General features: G+C 32.7%; 1 protein-coding gene and 1 pseudogene across 1 annotated transcript; both read right to left on the bottom strand.

Annotated features, from left to right (window-relative positions):
* Nucleotides 1-8608: 8608 nt before the first annotated feature.
* On the bottom strand, nucleotides 8609-11585 carry LOC106417350 (putative F-box/FBD/LRR-repeat protein At2g05300). The gene is made up of 3 exons (XM_048769491.1): nucleotides 10044-11585; nucleotides 9818-9958; nucleotides 8609-9734 (listed from the first exon to the last, which is right to left on the bottom strand). Exons 1-3 carry the CDS (start codon nucleotides 10968-10970, stop codon nucleotides 9453-9455), a joined length of 1350 nt encoding a protein of 449 aa, XP_048625448.1. The 5' UTR covers nucleotides 10971-11585; the 3' UTR covers nucleotides 8609-9452.
* Nucleotides 11586-11835: 250 nt separating this feature from the next.
* On the bottom strand, nucleotides 11836-14618 carry LOC106417804 (annotated as a pseudogene).
* Between the last annotated feature and the right edge of the window lie 4496 nt (nucleotides 14619-19114).

Here is a 19114-nt window from a genome sequence, read left to right as displayed (position 1 = left end):
CACCTTTAACAACAAATGTCTTTGGTAAAGTATGTTAAAAGCTTAGGAGAGTTGTCTCAGACATTTCATCAAACACCTTGTGGGTGGGAAATGCCTAGAGATCAACTTTTGAGAGGCCAACTCAGAAGATGCATTATGAATACTCTACTAGCAAGGAATAAGAAGGATCTACACTATAACATCCTAGATTTAGCCTAATCACCCTTAATCTCTTTAACTCATGAATTCAAGAGTGGATTACTCACTACTCTTCATGATTCCTCTTAAACCCATATTGGATTTCAGATTAATCATGTAGAGAAATACAGATAATAGATTAGAAATCAACATGATAACATATGATCAAATGAATCAAAAAGATGAACTTTTTCAAGAGGTTTTTGGTGGTTTTCTCAAAGATCAAAGATTATCCGCCTCCTTGGCTTACAAAAGGTATTTAAACTTAGGTTTAGAAAGTGTAAAACGTCAAGACAAATGACCAAAAAGTCCCTGGAAAATCATAAGTTTCGACTCAGTAAATGACGCGTAGAGACTTCGTGGTGTCGCTCCGGGAAGTCGCTCTGGCTTGGGAGCGACCTCAGGTGGTCGCTCTGAGAGGTCGCTCCAGGCCTATTTTTTTTGCCTCCAAAGTGATGAAAAGGCGAGTGACGTAGGTGGGTCGCTCTGGGTTGGGAGCTATCTTATGGTGTCGCTCTGGAAGGTCACTCTACGATGGTCGACCAGGATGGATATGCCTCTAGTAAATTGATCATAACTCCTTCATTATATCTCCAAATGACTTGAAACCACTTCCTCTAGAAAGCTAACTCAATTTTCTGTGTTTCCACAAATCTTAGCAACAGAAGATTTCTCTAAGGCCTCCATCCATGCTCATCTTTCACCCCTTTTTGGATCACAATGCTCCCAAACATCTCAAATCACTCCATGGCACACTCCAACACCTAATAAGGACAATGAATGCAATATGGACTCTAAAGATGCCTAATTCTTAATCTATATGATCAAAATGTACAAGAATTAATGGCTAAAATCATGTAAATATATAAGATATCAAGTACTAGTTGTACTTCTGTTTTAATAGGTTAGATTCAAAATTGGAGCCTCATAGAATATTACGAGTTAGTTTTGAGTTCCATTCTCCAAGTAGGTTGTATTCTCCAATGAGACTATGTAACTCATTTGTGGCTAAGAACGTCAAGAAAAAGTGGATGTGGTGAATCTGAATTGCTGGAGATTTAACTAATGTAGAAGCTTAGGATAAAATCCAGCTAAAAAGGAGAAAGAAGAAGGAAGATAGAATGCAAACATGGTAGGATATGAGGAACAAATTTTGATAAAAGATAAAAATGCTTCTATTTTAGTTGTTTTCCTACAGTACAATAGGGTTTATAACAAAATACAGACTGAAAACACCATTGGTATGCTACATCGGGTATTTGAGACTCAATGTCATAACACAATGAGCCATAAATTGCATGTTAAGAATTAGGAAAACACACATAAAGAACAAAACATAAAGAAGTAAAGCCTCAAACTATTATTCATCACTCATTGACAAACGCCATCCTTTGTTATTGAGTACTTGAGGTAGGTTGACTGGTTCAAGTTCTGCTACGATAGCCGCCAAGCCATACTTGCGATTTGGTTTGGTGATGTTGTTCTTGGACCGAGTTGTCATGGAATGTTTGTTGCTTGACTGAGTTTGTTGATAGTTGAAGCTCAGATGAGGATGTTGAAGTGTTGATGTCTGATGTTGTTGTTGTTATCTCAGGAGATGTGGTTGTTGCTGATGTAGTTGTTGGTGAAGTGTATGAGACCAGAGGTAACTCTGCCACCGTAGGCTCCAAAGGTGCTGCAAATGACTGACTGAATATAGGAACACGAGAAGCTAAATTTGAAGAGTCAGAGATATTAAAATCATTAGCAACATGAGAGATTTTTGAGAGATATGAGAATGGAAAGATGGACTCATGAAAGACAACATGACGAGATATAAATACTCGAGAGTTTGGAACATCAAGACAGATAATAGCACTTTGAGTTAAGGAGTAACCTAAGAATACACGTGGAGTTGAGCGAGGAGTGAATTTCTTGTAGCCGGAGGGCCGTATACAAAGATAGCACAGGCATCCAAAAGTGTGCAGCTTGTTGTAGTTTAAATCAGGAACACGTTCCCAAAGACTTATCCATCTTTTGGATAACATCACATGTAGAAAGATAAGTAAGGATGTGAGATTATAAATCATCATCCTATCTTCATACGACCTGTTTTCACAAGTTTTGGGTTTCTTCTTTCTACCCACCATTTGTTTCTCTTCAAATTAAAACACGACTATATAATCTGCATCAGCAAAAGTAAGACTCGAAGTTTATGGAAAGGAGTATTGGTTTTGGATGAATTAAGAACAATATGTCTTTAAAAAAAATCTAAGAAAAGTTTTAAACTGAACCAAAAGAAATCCTAATACAACGATCAAGAAGAATTAAGTAAATGATAAGACAACTGATTCCAAAATCAGAGGTGCTGCAAATGACTGACTGAATATAAGAACATGAGAAGCTAAATTTGAAGAGTCGGAGATATTAAAATCATCAGCAACAGCAACAGGAGAGATTTTTGAGAGAGATGAGAATGGAAAGATGGACTCATGAAAGACAACATGACGAGATATATATAGCACGAGATATAAATACTCGAGAGTTAGGAACATCAAGACAGATAAAGGCACTTTGAGTTAAGGAGTAACCTAAGAATACACATGGAGTTGAGCGAGGAGTGAATTTCTTGTTGCAGTAGGGCCGTATACAAGGATAGCACAGACATCCAAAGGTGTGCAGCTTGTTGTACACGTTCCCAAAGACTTATCCATTTTTGGATAACATCACATGTAGAAAGATGAGTAAGGATGTGAGATATCAAATCATAATCCTATCTTCATGCGACCAGTTTTCACAAGTTTTGGGTTTCTTCTTTCTACCCACCATTTATTTCTCTTCAAATTAAAACACGACTATATAATCTGCATCAGCAAAAGTTAGACTTGAAGTTTATGGAAAGAACTATTGGTTTTGGATGAATTAAGAACAATATGTCTTTAAAACAATCTAAGCAAAGTTTTTAACTGAACCAAAAGAAATCATGATATATCGATCAAGAAGAATTAAGTAAATGATAAGGCAACTGATTTCAAAATCATAATTGGAGAGAGAGAGAGAGCTGAAAAAAATCCTTAACAAATAAAATCAAGGTAAGATTTTCTGAAGACTACTAAAACTTAAGAACTAGAAGAACGCACCGTAATATAGCCGACGGGACTTAAACCTCTTCTTCTTCCTCCACGATCATAGGCATTCTTTTCTCATATATATAAATACTAGTTTTCTCCCGTGCTATGCACGAGCACATGCATTGTTTCATGATTTACCATGGAAAGATATTATTTTAAAGTTTATATAATTTACAATGAAAATAAACGTTATTTCGAAGATTATATTTATTGGTAAATTTTAAAACAAAATTAAAAGCGTGTTGTTAATATCTCCCTTATGGACGGACACATGAACGTTACATATTAATCTCTTCCTAAACCACAACAAAATCATTGCATATGAAAAATTAGGTAAAAGGAAATCATCTCTTACACAAAATATAATTAATATGTCATAATTTTATAGATTTAGAAAGCAGACCGGAATCTTCTCATATTTTCTACTACCCGAGTTTCTTAAACTCCATTTGTTATCTCGTGAACAAATATGCTGTGAAACTTTTTTATTATTATGCTATGAATCTTGAATAGAAAAAAAAAGAAGAAGAAAATGTTATAAAGAGGTTGGAGGAGAACTATGTTCATGAAAAAAAAAGTTTTCTGAACATGGAGATTATAGTCATTTTTAGTTTCACTAACCTGGACTTTAACCTTCATCTTCCAATTTTGAATTACCCCCTATCAATATAATCCACAGCATATTTGTATTCTTCTTTCGCATTTCATTGATCCTTGGAAGACTATTGTTGTGCCATCTTTTGCCCATAACTATTTCTGTATGGTTCTAGAATTGTAGATTTGGTGATGTGGATACATTCGATAGAAGTTTAAAAATTTATCTAGTTAGAATTTGAAAGAGAATAAGCAGAGCTGTTCAGAGATTTTTAAATTTTACAATTTCTTATTGCAAGAAGAAATGAATTTAGATATGGAACATCATAAGTAAATTTTATCTAGAGAAAAATACACATTTTCAAAGATAGTGGGATCATGGGTGTAGTAGTGTGAGAAATAGTTGCATTTTTATTTTACATAGAAAATAAATAAATAGAAATCAGTTAATAAAAAAAACCGTTTTTCTTTTTAAGCATTTACGTTTTTCCTTTTCTGCATTAATTTAAAATTTTAAATATATTCCATGTGTCATAATTTTATTGGTAAGGTGACGCTCTAGTATATAAGGGATGTGTGTGTACTATTCTTTTGTTTTAATTAATTTCTGCTATATTTTGGATATAAAACATATGATTGTGCTTTGTGGATTACTCAATCAGGATTAACGTATTTGTTTGTGAACTACATTGCAACGAATGTCCCTAGAACATTTCTAATATACCAAACAACATTACTTATGACTTAAGTATAGTTAATATGAAGAGAGAAAAAAAAAGTTACATTGTCATAGAAAGAAAAATTACATTATTAAATATACAAACAACATTGTCATAGAAAGAAAAATTACATTGATTAGAGTTAAGTAGTTTTAATATCAAGATAAAATGTGATATTTAAAAAATATTAAATATACAGATACCATTACCATAGAAACCATATTTACATTGACTAGCATCAAAATTTCATGAAATTAATAAATGAAATTGCTCACATCTAGAATTTGACATAATAAACTTTACATAATGGAGTTTTTTGAAGAGAGCAAAACTCGTTAAGAAGTACTCCCGCCGTTCATAAAGATAAAGTCTAATGTTTCTTATGTAGAAATCTTAAATTTTATAAAATTAATTGTGTTTACTAAAAATTATTGATTAAATTTTTTTGAAAACTGAAAATTGCAAAAAAAAAAATGCATGATTTAATGTTTTTCTTAATATGCATGAAAACATAAAAAAAATCTATCTTTACAAAGCGGAGGGAGTATCTTAGGCCACCTTTATCGCAGGTAACAAGAGAGTTTTTAGTGGTCTGAGTCCCACAAAATTGTGAATAATCGATTCCAAAAGTTACCAAACAAGAAACGGTAATCATGAGTTTTTTCAACTGTTTACAGACCCCACCGACACGTGGCGGCTCGCGATTGGTTCATTTTTTATTTTTTTAATTTTTTAAATCAGACCAAAAAAAAAAAATTAATAAACCCTTATGGATTTTAGAGATAATGATGCTCTTACTAGCTCCAACTCCGAAGAATATCCAAAAAGGCTAGTTTTAAGATCAACAACTTTGAAAGACGATAAAAAACACTCACACAAATATACAAATCTTATTTGATTCATCTTTTCCGAACAATTGAGAATTTGATATTCATCTTCCCATTTTTAAAGTAAAGGAGAGAATGAAACAAAATAAAATATGAAACTATGAGCAGTAACCCTTCATGTATATTAGAAAATCATAATTAGAATGTTACAATCTATTGAATGTTTACATATAGAGTGCGGTTGTTGAGGATCGCTGAATTGTGAAAGTGGCTAAGAGCATCTCTATCGTTAAGTATGTGCATATGAGTTTCTAACAAGATGTTGTTCAAAATAAAATAAAAAAGAGTTTCTAACAAGATTTAGTAATAATATTTTTAATATAATCTAATTAATAATTAATTTTAAAGTGTAAATAATCCCCTATATATTAATTGTGAATCATTTAAAAAGTTAGAACCTCAAGTTTGTAATAATTAAAAATAGCCCCTTCCTACGTGTCAGTTTTTTGTGCTCTTAATTGTCTTACGTGGCAGTTAAATAGAGCTCAATATGTTGAGCTTAGTCTAAAATTAAACATCCTAGCAAAATGTTATATAATTGTTACACCGTCAAATACAATTGTTACATATCCCCTATCGTCATTACTGATATACTCCTTACACAACGATTCGCTATATCTACATAAGTAAACTTTTGATTATGTATTTAATTCCAAATTTTATTATTAACATAATGGTTCGAGGATTGAATTCGAACCCAATATTCCGGAGATTATAGCTTTTCGTCAGCTGTAAGAGCATTAATATATTTACAAAACACGATTTTGTTCATATCATTAAAGATCTCTACTGTTTGTTAAAAAAAATTGTCCTTTTTTATCAGGATTCCACCAAATGCTTATTGATGTCTTGCAACAAGCATTCGAAGGGATAATGAGGAGGACGTATGGTGTTACATTTTATCGCTTTCAGTTTTTTTCTTTCAGTTTTTGATTTTGCTTTACAATGTTCCTGGCTTTTATAACATAAGATAAATTTATTTCATATCTATTTTTACAATGCTAAATGATAGTTAATTTTTCACAAGTGCGTTCTTTACTGGGTTGTATAATTAATTATCTCACTATTGTGTCAATAAAGTTGATGCTAACCTTATTAGTAGACGTCCTATTGTCGGAAACAATACCCTTGGTTCCCACCTCTTCAATCTTTCTCTGCAATGTGAAACTCTTATTCAATATAAACTAAAATATATCGTCAACTCAAATACATTTAAGGATAATTCACAAAGTTTGGCTTTGCTTGATTGTTTAAGTATACTCATATCAAGCAAAGAATTTTTAATACTAATCATAAAAATTTTATTTCAATCAAGCAAACAATCATTAAATTTTAACATTTTTATCAAGCATTTGAATTCAAATAGATACTCCTAAATAGAATTTAGCTTTGTTGAAATCAAATAGGTAAACGATGGAATTAGGTTTTCTGTGAAAGCTATGTCAGATTTCAACCTATATTCGAGACCCGATTGAAAAATAAATAACGAAACAAATGAAACTCCTTGCAATTGAGAATTGATTTTACAGATCTCAAAATATTATCAAATTGACTAACCTTATAGCTTCTCTTTTTCTGAATCGATTGTTTACTCTGTGGAAGACCAGTAACCTTCGATTGGTATTATTGATTAGGTTTGGAACGTGAATACGTATTGCACAGAGAGAGAAATCAGAAGATCGGTTTGAAATGTTCTGAGACGGTGATAAACGAAACAGTCGATTCGGGAACGGCAAATATGGGAAAAATTAAAAATAATTGGGAAACAATATATCTGCAATTTGTGTTAAGACAATGACTTGCTTTTGCCCTCAAATATTGGACAATCATAATTAAGGAACAAATATAATCGGGCCTTTCAATTTATTTGTTTATTATTATGGCCCATTATATTTATTCAACTAATCTATTATGTTATATATGTTACGACAATATAATTTACATAAATGTTGTGAAAAATATTTTTTTAATTCCAAGTTCTATTAAGTTGTGTTAAAGTCTTTAAAATAATCAAATATAAATCTTTTAATAAGATTAGCTACCAAAAAAAATGGTATGGTATTTTATTTGTCTTACTAAAAATATATCACATACTCGGTAATAAACAAAAATATTTATAGAAAGATCATTATTGATCGTAAATACAATTTAATCCTCCAATATCTATAAATACTTATATAACGAAAAAATAAAAACCCTATATCTCTTAATAAAAACCTCACCACATATCAGTTTTATTCATCTTATAATCTAATTTTTTAAAATTTTTTAAAAATCTCACCCCGCGCAAGGCGCGGGTCTAATCCTAGTAGTGTAGGTTATAAAGCAACACACGGGCAAAGGGTATCTTGAAATTCTTTTGTTGAGGTTCCGAGAACCATTTCTCTGTCTCTCTCTGCTTTTAATTTATTAACTACTCCCTCCATTTCAGATTACTTGTCGTTGTAGGGTAAAATTTTTGTTTCAAAATAAGTGTCGTTTTATAATTTCAACGCAAAATTTATTGATTTTATATTTTAATATATTATTCAATTGTTTAAAATGTGATTAGGTGTATTGGTAACGATGTTTTTATCAAGTAAATATACAAAAATTAATATGTATGTGTGCCGAAATCTAAAACGACAAGTAATCTGAAATGGAGGAAGTATTAAATAGAGAGATACTAGCTTAGATCCTCCCAATGGGGTTGTTCTAAGCAGCCCAGGGACGGATCCGGATATCCGGGAAATTTAGGGTATCCGGATCCGGATCCGGATCCGTCGGATCCGTGGATTTAATATCCGGATTCGTGGTTTCCGGATATCCGGGTTTCGGATATCCGTCTCGATATTCTATTATCCGCGAATATCCGGATCCGGATCCAGATCCGTCAAAATAATTAAAAATAATATTTTTAACAAAAAATACTAATTATTTTAATATAATAAATTAATTAAATATTTATAAATATATTTATATATGTTTATAATATTGTAAAAACTAAAATATAATATTATAAGATTAATTCATGTATAAATATTAATATATCAAATATTAATATTAATAAAATTTAAAAATTTAATGTATTTTCCGGATATCCGGACCTAAAAATTAAGATATCCGGATCCGAATTCGGTTTGCACGGATCCAAAATTTTACTATCCGGATTCGGATCCGGGCACCCCGGATATCCTATTTTCGGAGCGGATCCGGAGCGGATCTCGGATCGAATCCGGATCTCGGATAATAAGTCACAGGCCTACTTCTAAGTAACTTAGAGTGCCCTGTTGAAATCTGTGAACCGTGTTCGATGCCCCCGTTATTCTTATTATGACTTCAAAATGTTATAACTTAAATTTAACTTTAGAATGAACTAAAGTGTTAAAATAATCTTTTGAAATGAATATATGTACTTCCGGTTCAAAAATGTTTCGGATCCGCCACTGTGTCCATATCCAGAGATTGGCATTACCTAAAACAACAAACATGAGCAACAACGGGAAACATTCAACCACATATGAGAAACTGATCTGATTCATCTCCTCAAAATTGTATCATCACTAACTTTTTGATTTGAGGCACTGTTTTATATTATAATATTATATTTCATATAACTTGAAAAGCAATATAGTCACACGTCATGCTTGAATAAAGAGAATTTAACCATGTTGGAGGATAACTACAACTTGAATAAAAGATAAGAATGAATCACGTTATAATACAAATTTCTGCATGTTATATAGAATTTTCTTTTGCCAAGAATAAAGAAAGTCAAAAACTCGTTTACACACAGATTTTTGATGATAATAAAAAAAAGCAAGTGAACAACGAACAACCTGAAGTCTTGAAAATGTTCCTTAAAACATGTTTCATCTCATTTACTCCAACGATAATAAACATACCAAATAGCCTAAATTGCATTCCTTGTGTGGCAAAAGAATTTCCCACATCAAACTGATTTAATCATAATAATCGTCACATGCTTAGAAATCAACAACGACGACTTCACACATGGTTGAGCGTCTTGGAATTTTCAGTAGTTCATTGAAGATGTCATAATCTATTGAATCATGGTTGACATTTAGAGTGAGTTTCTTGAGGCTTGTTGAACTCTTTAGTAAGTACCTTACTAGCTTCATTTCTGGAAAATGTCCCCAGATTGCGAAATCAACAAACTCTAGAGATGATAGCAAACACTCAGGCACAGATGAAAAACTTATTTGATTCATCTCCCTGGGATGCATTTCCTCATCATTGCGCAATTCCTAAGGAGAAAAGAGAGGATTAAAACACAATGAGCAGATGCATGGAATCTTCAAAGGTATGAAAAAAGGTCGATGATCATTACCAGTTCGAGGGATGTCAGATTCGGGCAGCGCTCAAGAAAAGTTGGCAACCATTGTAAAATAGATGCACAAACTATAACATCCAGGCGGGTCATGCAGTCAAACTGAGGCAGGGGTTCTAGTTTGGAATAGTGATGAATGATCTGAAACAACCAGAGATAATTGTGGATATTGTTGTGTTAGAAACTTTTCATCATAGAAAATCAGCATGTATCATATATTATATACCTGGAAAGTGAACGCAGATATAGTCATATCCCTAACCGTCGAGATCCCAGGCAGAAAATTGCGTATGTGACTTATTGATGAAACATTTGATTCGTCAAAAGCCTCCAAACCAAAGTCGAAAGAGATATCTAGCTTAGCATTGCACTCCATATCCTTTACTATAAACATTTTTGATACACCGTCATTGATTCTCAAAGAGCATAGTAGAGGAGCATCAATCACAACTCCCGGAACAGAATCAGACTGGAGAGAAGAACTTCGTAGCAAACGGAGCCTCTTCAGTGATCGAGAATGGACCCGATACACTTTTGCATCATTCCTTAGTACGTCTATCATTAAGTCTTCTAGGACAGGGCAAGACGAGACAAGTCTCTCAAAAGTGGTCTCTTTGGGATACACGTTGTTATATAGATGCATAGTCTTCAAACATGGTAAAGAAACAAACTCCGTATCAACCAAGGTTAGTTGAACGAGTTTTAAGGATACCAGTGTCTCACAGACATAAAGGCTTAGGGGCATCTCATGAAAAGAAGACCCTCCTCCGGTACGGCGAACACATAGATGTTGGATCTTACGCTTAACTAAGGCATCAATCCATGGTGTGAGATAAGATGCTTCGTTTTCATCAATCGTTAACTTGAGATTGTGTATGCATGAAAGCCTGGTTGAGTCGAAATACCTGTTACCAAAACTCACAAAGGCGTTAAAATCTAGGAACTCCCAATGTGACAATTCAAAACGGTGAACCCAAAGCCAGAGACTCCTCCATCGGGTAGATAAAATGCTTGTTCCAACAGCTTCTTTTGTGGAGAGAAGAGAAAGTACATGACATATCAATGGATCAGGTAATTGGCTTATCATATCTTCCTTCAAACTTCGGTTCAACCTTCTGGAACTAGCTTGTTTTGTTTTCCCTCTATCAATCATGTCTTTTCAGGAGTAGAAACTAGTCTGCGTAACAAAACTGAAAACAAAAGTTTTAGAGAGACAACCTGGATGCATGTGAAGATAAATAGGAAAACATAAATCTGCGACCAACACTAATCAAAAATCTCATTGAAGCTCTTTTGGAGAGAGAGAGAGAGAGAGAGAACCTAGATCAAATGGGACTTAGGGTTCTTCAAGGTCTTTTGGTTTATTTGGCCGAAGGGAATGCAATCACTTGCCGGAAATGTAAACACTTGCCTGGAAATTGAGTGTTTACCTTTCTCACTAATGAGTGTGTGTTTTGTTTAGACTGAAGCCCAACAACTGAAACCCTAATAAGTTTGGGTTAAGTTAATTTATATGAATGTGGGTCGTAATTTGACTGCCCTAGAAATCATATATTTTATTAATATGATTTATTAATTGTTATTTACAATTTCCTATTATTTATTAATTGTTCTCAACATTTTGTTTCTGCAAATCAACGTTTAGACAAAGAATGGCCAATTTGTTTCTGAATGTGCACTATAAAACTATATATCGTAAAAAAATAAAAAAAAAATAAAAAAAATAGTGTTTGTTGTATGTTTTAACTAAAACTCGAAACCATAGCAAGCATAAGTTTTTCCATGTATTGTTCTTTGATTCATATTCATCTTACAGTGAGATGCTCAAATACACATTTTGCAATAGTATAACATTTTCCATGACTTAGATACAAATATAACAATGATGTTACTATATTGACAAGAACAAAACAACAAAATGCATATACAGGTTCACAACATACTAAATCAGATTTGATGGAAAAACAAGCTCAAATATGAAAACCCAGTTCGATTTAAAAAGTTGTTTTACAGACACATAGAAGACAATACTTTGTTTCATAAAATATCAAATAAAAGTCGAAACAGAAATTGTTATTACACGAAAGCAGTTATAAAGAGACATAAGAAAGGTTAAACAACCTCACATGTTAAACAATGTTCTTTGCCAATCAAAGAAAAACAACTTCACAAGTGCTAGAGCATCTTGGTATTGCAAGGAGTTCCTGGAGAATGACATACTTTTCTTTTTTCCTATTATGGTTCTCAAACCTTAGATTCAGTTTCTCCAGGACTCTTGAATTCTTCAGGAAGTATCTTACTAACTCTATTTCTCCTTCATACCCCAAAATCGGACTTTTCAATTCAGCAAACTTAAGCGATGATATCAAACAAGGAGGCACGGATGAAAACATCACCTTTGGCTCTCCATTATCCCTAGCTAGGACGATCAACCAAGTCCTGTGAGAGTAAGAAAAAACAAAGGAAAACAAGTTAAGTAGATGCATATATACAATCTTCAAAACCAATATTATAAAAGAGGTATAGAGCTATTCTTCACCAAGATGAGAGATTTTAGCTTTGGGCAGCTCCTAAGAATTATTGGCAATACTTTCAGATCGAACACAGAAAAGCTAGCGCTCAATTGGGATAGGTAAGGAAATTGGAGCTGAGGTTCTAATTTCTTGATGACCTAATAGCAAATGTAAGAGACAGCATTAATTAATGAAACAAAAAAAAACTTATGGAGAGAATTTTTATGTACTCGGATATTTGCAAATGTATATATACCTTAACAGTAATATGACTAATGGCTAGACATCTGGTCCTTGAAATACTGGCCAAGAAATTGCAAACCATGCTTTTCGTGGATGAACCATTAGCATCTAAATCATAGCTCGTACCTAAGGAGATATCAATATCTACCTTGGCAGTGAAACCTATATTGATTATCTTCAAATTCTTCGTTAAGTAACACTTAATCATCAAAAACTGGAGTAGAGGAGCATCAATAACCACTCCATTTTGAAAAAGGCTGATTTATATAGACTCTCTTCAGTCTCTGTGAGCACACTTCTAAAATGGCAGACGGTCTTAAGACGGTTAAATCTTCCAAAACTGGAGAGCCTGAGATAAGTTTCACCAAAGTGGCCTCATTGGGATAGTTAACATATTCTAACTGCATGATCTTTAGACAAGGTAAGGAAAAAACCTCCGGAGCATTAACCATGCATGCCCCATAGAGACGTAAGTGTACCAATGTCGCACATGTATACAAGTTCAAAGGTATCTGAACTTGATCCATGAATAAGGATGCAAAATGAACATCGAGATGTTGAATATTTTGAGTGACAGCAGCATCTATCCAAGGGGTGAGATGAGATGTGTCATCAATACCATGGGTGCGAATATTTAATCTGAGTTTGCGTATCCATGATAACTTGTGTTTATCCAATAACCTGTTGGTAAATCTTACTAAGGCATCGAAACTGGAGAAGGAGCGAGAGTCTAAGTCCAAATCAGGAACACGTTCCCAAAGACTTATCCATCTTTTGGATAAAAGACTTGTTCTAAGAACATCACATGTAGAAAGATGAGTAAGGATGTGAGATATCAAATCATCAGGTAACTGGCTTATCCTATCTTCATGCGACCCGTTGTCACAAGCCTTGGGTTTTTTCTTTCTACCCACCATTTGTTTCTCTTCGAATTAAAACACAACTATATAATCTACATCAGAAAATGTAAGACTTGAAGTTTATGGAAAGGACTATCTGGTTTTGGATGAAATAGGAACAACATGTCTTCCAAGCAATCTAAGCAAAGTTTTTAACTGAACCAAAAGAAATTTTTATACAGCGATCAAGACGTATTGAGGAAACGGTAAGATAAATGATTCCAAAATCATAATTAAAGAACAAGAAAGAGAGGGAAACAAATCTGAAAAATCCGCAACAAATAAGATCCGGCTAGGTTTTCTGAAGACTATACTAAAACTTAAGAAGAGAAAAAGAAGCGAACCATAATATGGCCGACGGGACTTAAACCTCTTCTTCTTCCTCCACGATCATGAGCATTATTTTTTCATATCTTTGTCTGATATATATGTGTGTGTGTGTGTGCGCAATTCTTTTGTTTAAATTCTGCTATATTTTGGATAAAAAAGTTTCTGGCTGTGATTTATGGATGACTCTATCAGGATTACTTATGAGCTAAGTTCAGATAATATTTAGAAAGAAAGAAAGTTTGACCTTGCAAGCCTTTTCAAAAAAAAAAGAAAGTTTGACCTTTTTAAAATACTAAATATACAAATAACATTGCCATAGAAAGAAAATTAAAAATTGACTATAGTTAAATATTTTTAATATGAAGAGAAATGGTGATATTTAAAAGGTATTAAATATACAAATAACATTGTCAAAGAAATAGAAAGCATATTTACATTGACTAGCATAAAATTTCATTAATCTAATAAATGAAATTGCTTACTTCTAGAATTTGACATATTTCTTCTGTTTTGTTTTAATTGTCGTTTTAAATTTGTGCACAAAATTAAAAAACTATTTAATTTTTTATATTTTCTAAATAAACTATCATTATCTATATACCTAACCACATTTCAACTAATAAAAAAATAGACTGGAGAATATAAAGTTAATAAATGTTACACTGAAATTGTAAAACGATACTTATTTTAAGACGAAAAATCAATCTACTACAACAATTACAATGGAACATAAGAAGTAATAAACTTCACATAATCGAGTTTCATGAAGAGAGTCAGGCTCATTAAAAGGTACCTTACTAGCTCCAACTCTGAAGCATATCCAAAGAGTCTAGGGTTAAGATCAACAAGTTTGAAAGACGATAACAAACATTCAGACACATATATAAATCTCATTTGATTCATCTTTCCGAACAATTAAGAATTTTCTATCATCTTTCCATTTTTAAAGAAAAAGAGAATGAAACAAAAATTATGAAACTATGAGCAATAAACCCTTCTTGTATATGAGAAAAAACATAATTATGATTTATATAAACTACAACTAGGGATTTCAGATTCTGGCAGTTCTCAAGAAAAAAAATGACAAACTATTTGAATGTAAAAAGGGTGGTAACATATAACTGGCACACTCAACCAAATCGGGGCAGTCGTTCCAAAAAGAGTATTATTAAATAACCTGAAACCAAACATAATAAATATAGTGAGATATTTTTATGATAAAGGTTTTTACGTATATCTACGCTATATTTGGTAGGGCCGACGAACTATTTTCCATGAAATTTATAATATAACACTATATAATTCCCAAACTATGGTCTCATTCTATATCCCCGGATTCAAAGTTCGAGACTTATTTCTCCCGACTATAAATTAAATGGATAATTGAAAGTTCCTCATGAGTCCCACATAGCGAAAGTTGAATATTTATCTCTTTGGGATATATAGATGTCATTTCAAATTGTTAGAAAGTTCCCCGAATTGAAAGTTCATGTAATATATGTCGTTTTAAGACTTCTAATTACAAAGTTATTTGGAACGATCAATTCAAACAATAGTTTTTTATAAATATATAACAAAAAATCACTACAAGAAAATAAGTATATTGTGACAAAATATTTTGTTAAGAACATTTGTAACAATAACGACTTTTTTGTCACAAATTATCATTCATACATTCATAACTAGTTAGGTGTGGGGGTTAAATCAGCCTTAACCACCAATTGTTAATATAAAGACAGATCATTCTTCGCAAGCATATATGCTTCAACATTTCTCACACGAGAAATCCACACAAAATCAAAAGATTCAAATTCATTTGACATTAGCAGGATGTCAGACAAGATTCCATAGAGCTTTGATTAACTGGGTGGAGTCAAACTCAAATCACATCGCTCTTAATTCTAAGTTCCGACAAGTAGCCACCACATCCCTGAGCGCAATATAGGCCCTTCGCCACTAGTGCAGAGGAAATAAAACTTACTCCTCTCATTCCCGGGATACTCTGTTCATGGTTCATCACTATTCATCCCAGTCTGCCGTTCTTGTTAGTCTCTGACCAAGCAGCTTCTAATCTCACAACCGAATCAACATCTATGCAAACACATGGAAACAAAATACCATATAGGTGAATCAATGTTCATCATGAGGTACGTTTAAATGAAGAAATATGAGAGTGGTTGGAATTTAAGAGTATTATCTCCTGCAGCTGATGAGAGACTGCAAATCTATCTAACAGGTTTTCATCTTCCTTCCAACTCCTTATTGAATGATGAATTCTACTGGCTTATTGACTATGTCGAGCTTCCAAAGTTCTCTACTCGCAAAACATGAAATTCTATCAAGAAAAGAGAACCAGCTATGTTTTAGTCATAGAATATATGGTTCAAATCAACGACACCAAGACATCCATTCCTTTTGTGAACTGCTAATTTCTAATCGTAATATCATTAGTTTCTTTTATATATCTACGAATTGTAGAAATATTGTTTATTTTTACTTTTTGATAATTATACAACTTTTATAAAAAAAAAAATATTTTATACAAGTTGATTTAATATATTTTATCCAAAGAAATAGATAAAAATCTCTTTAAGATTATAATTTTTAAAATATATACATATCTATTTTCAATATAATTTAAAATAAAAAAAAACTGTTTAATTTATCTTAATTTTATGTTGAACTAATTTATTTTAAGATATTAGTAAGAAAATAGTAAAATAATAATAAATTTTTATGAATGTACAGGAAAACACCTAGTTAGATATGTAAAATGATGTGATCATGGAAAGCACTATGGAGTGGAACCATGAACCTGATCATGGAGAGCTGTAACTGTTGAAGAACCTACAACTGAAGAGTGTTTGAGCCGAAATAAAGTTGCTATCATCCGAGACACTTTAATCTACATTCAAGCTACTCTATATTCCATTTGATCATCATCTAGGCAAGTATCTTGTGTGTTCTCTTTTTCTCTTGTTAAGTTTTGTCCCACTGAGTTTTTTTTACAAGGTTTTAAATGAGGCCACAAGTTTACTTTCATACCTCCTAGATGATTGATCTCGGTCTGTCCACATGAAGACCTTAAGTTAAATATCTAAGTTTTTTATGTTATGTTTCTTTTATTTTTGAAAACTTTTAAGACTTGGTCTTTGTTTATTTTCCAAGGGAGTATGTTCCCTTTATTGCTTGTATTTTCGAGATGATGTACAGGCTTTTCTCTACATATTCTGGTCGAAACTCATGAATAAAACACCCATCTTTTAACCAAAACCTATTTTCTCTCTTCTCTCTTGTCTTTGCGAGTTGAAGTGTTGCTGGTGTGTAATATCCAGCATCTAAGGGCTCTAGTTTGGTGTTTCATATTCAATCTGGTTGCCTAGGAGTATCAAGAGATCATTCATCCCTCTTGTGTCACCATTCGATCTACATGCCTTGAGAAACTTGAATCTTTTGATTCGTTTCGGTAAGGATTATCCCAACAATCCAGAGAAGCATCCTAGGATCAACATTAAGAATGATGAAAATCTCTCGAGGAGTCGGCACTCTAAGTTGGTAATGGGGATAAGTCTTGTTGCTATGAAACTGTAACGCTTCAAAGACAAGGGATGTGGAGTGAATGGTCGAACGAAAGATGCGGAAGGCCTCCGATATACAAACTCAATGCCCTAGGTTATGACACACCTAGACGACAATGAGGTTGATCCCCTGGATATGATGCACCATGACGGATAGGTTTGATCAATTGGATATGACGCACCAAGACGGATCGAAAAGATAAATGGATATTATACACCATTCAAAAAAAGTGAGAATCACTTTCAAGGTTCCAAAAATAATAATCAAAACTTATTTTATTTCAATAGAGATTATAACTTATATATAAGAAAACAAAAATTGCAAACAAAGCTAAATATTTATTATTTTAGAAAATCACAAAAGCAATGCATGGAGGAGAAAAAATGTCTTAAAACATGCATTTTTTGCATGCAAGAGAGATAAGCCTTCCATGCAATTTAATTTCTGATTTTCGCCACTTTTCTTGGAAAGCAAAAAACCACTTGATTTTAATTCTTCTTGAGCTTGTAACTTCACATGTTACCTAACATCATGGATTGATTTCTGAATATTTTTCATATTTAGAACTTCATAAATTGGTCCAAAATCACATCATAAAATATATATGTTTTATTTAATATATACCCAGATTTTGTATGTATTACAAAATTGCTTTTATTAAAAAAATATTCTTATAAGTTCCTAAAAACTTTTTTTCTGTTTTTATAATATTGAATCCTCCAGAAATTTTTGATGGACCTTTTGTCAGATCATTTCCGACGGAAAAGATCATTATAAATTTTTTACTGTAGAAAATCGTCAAAATTTTCTGAGTAATATCACTGGTAAGCGGTTGAAATTTTCTGATGAATTATGTTCTCAGAAATTGGTCGGAAATTGTAATGATTTCCAAAAAAAAATATTTCTGACCATCTAGACGACGGCCAAATCCGCTAGAAATAACTCTTTTCTTAGTCTTCATGAAGAGAAGACATCGACACCAATAACAATTCTATGCTTATTGACTGCACAATCAAGAACACTAACTTGGGAAAGCAGCACAAAAAATATTTTAAAAACATAATTATGCAGTCAGAGCCGGTCCTGACTTTTTGGTGGCTAGAAGCGAGTAAAAAAAAAAGGCTGGTTTAATGAGAATTTCCTTTTCGTTTACTTAATTTAACTTTATGTAAAGTAAAAAAAAAAACTTATTGTGGCTTCAGCGGATCGAACCCGAGACCAGCCACATTTAAATGTTAACACTAAGCCACCATACCACAAAGACACTTACGAAAATGTGGCCGAAATATTTTTATAAATTTGTCGGCCGGAAGCCAGTGCTTGATGGGCTTGGCCCAAGGGCCGGCTCTGTATGCAGTCGTGGCTAAGGAATGAATGAATTATAAGGGGTTCACATTATTTTTATTGTTTTTGCCAAGGGGATCCTTTTCATTTTTAACATTTACAACAAAACTACGATGAAATTTTAAATTCACTGCATCTCATATCACCAATCAAATTTCCACCTAACTAAGTAATAATTTTTTTTTTTTTTTTTAAAAAAAATCTAAAATAATAGAAAAAAAAATAATGACTACAATTTTAATGACGTTAACAGCGCTAGCTAAACCCTAAATCCTAAATTCTAAACCCTAAATTTAAATCCTAAACCCAAACTCAAGATTCTAAATCCTAAACTCAAACCCTATACTTTAAAACCAAACCCTATACCCTAAACTCAAACCCTGGATCCT

This window comes from Brassica napus, chromosome C9 (genome assembly GCF_020379485.1).
Source record: "Brassica napus cultivar Da-Ae chromosome C9, Da-Ae, whole genome shotgun sequence".
In the NCBI taxonomy this organism is placed as follows: domain Eukaryota; kingdom Viridiplantae; phylum Streptophyta; class Magnoliopsida; order Brassicales; family Brassicaceae; genus Brassica; species Brassica napus.
This window is presented reverse-complemented; position numbering and strand designations above follow the sequence as displayed.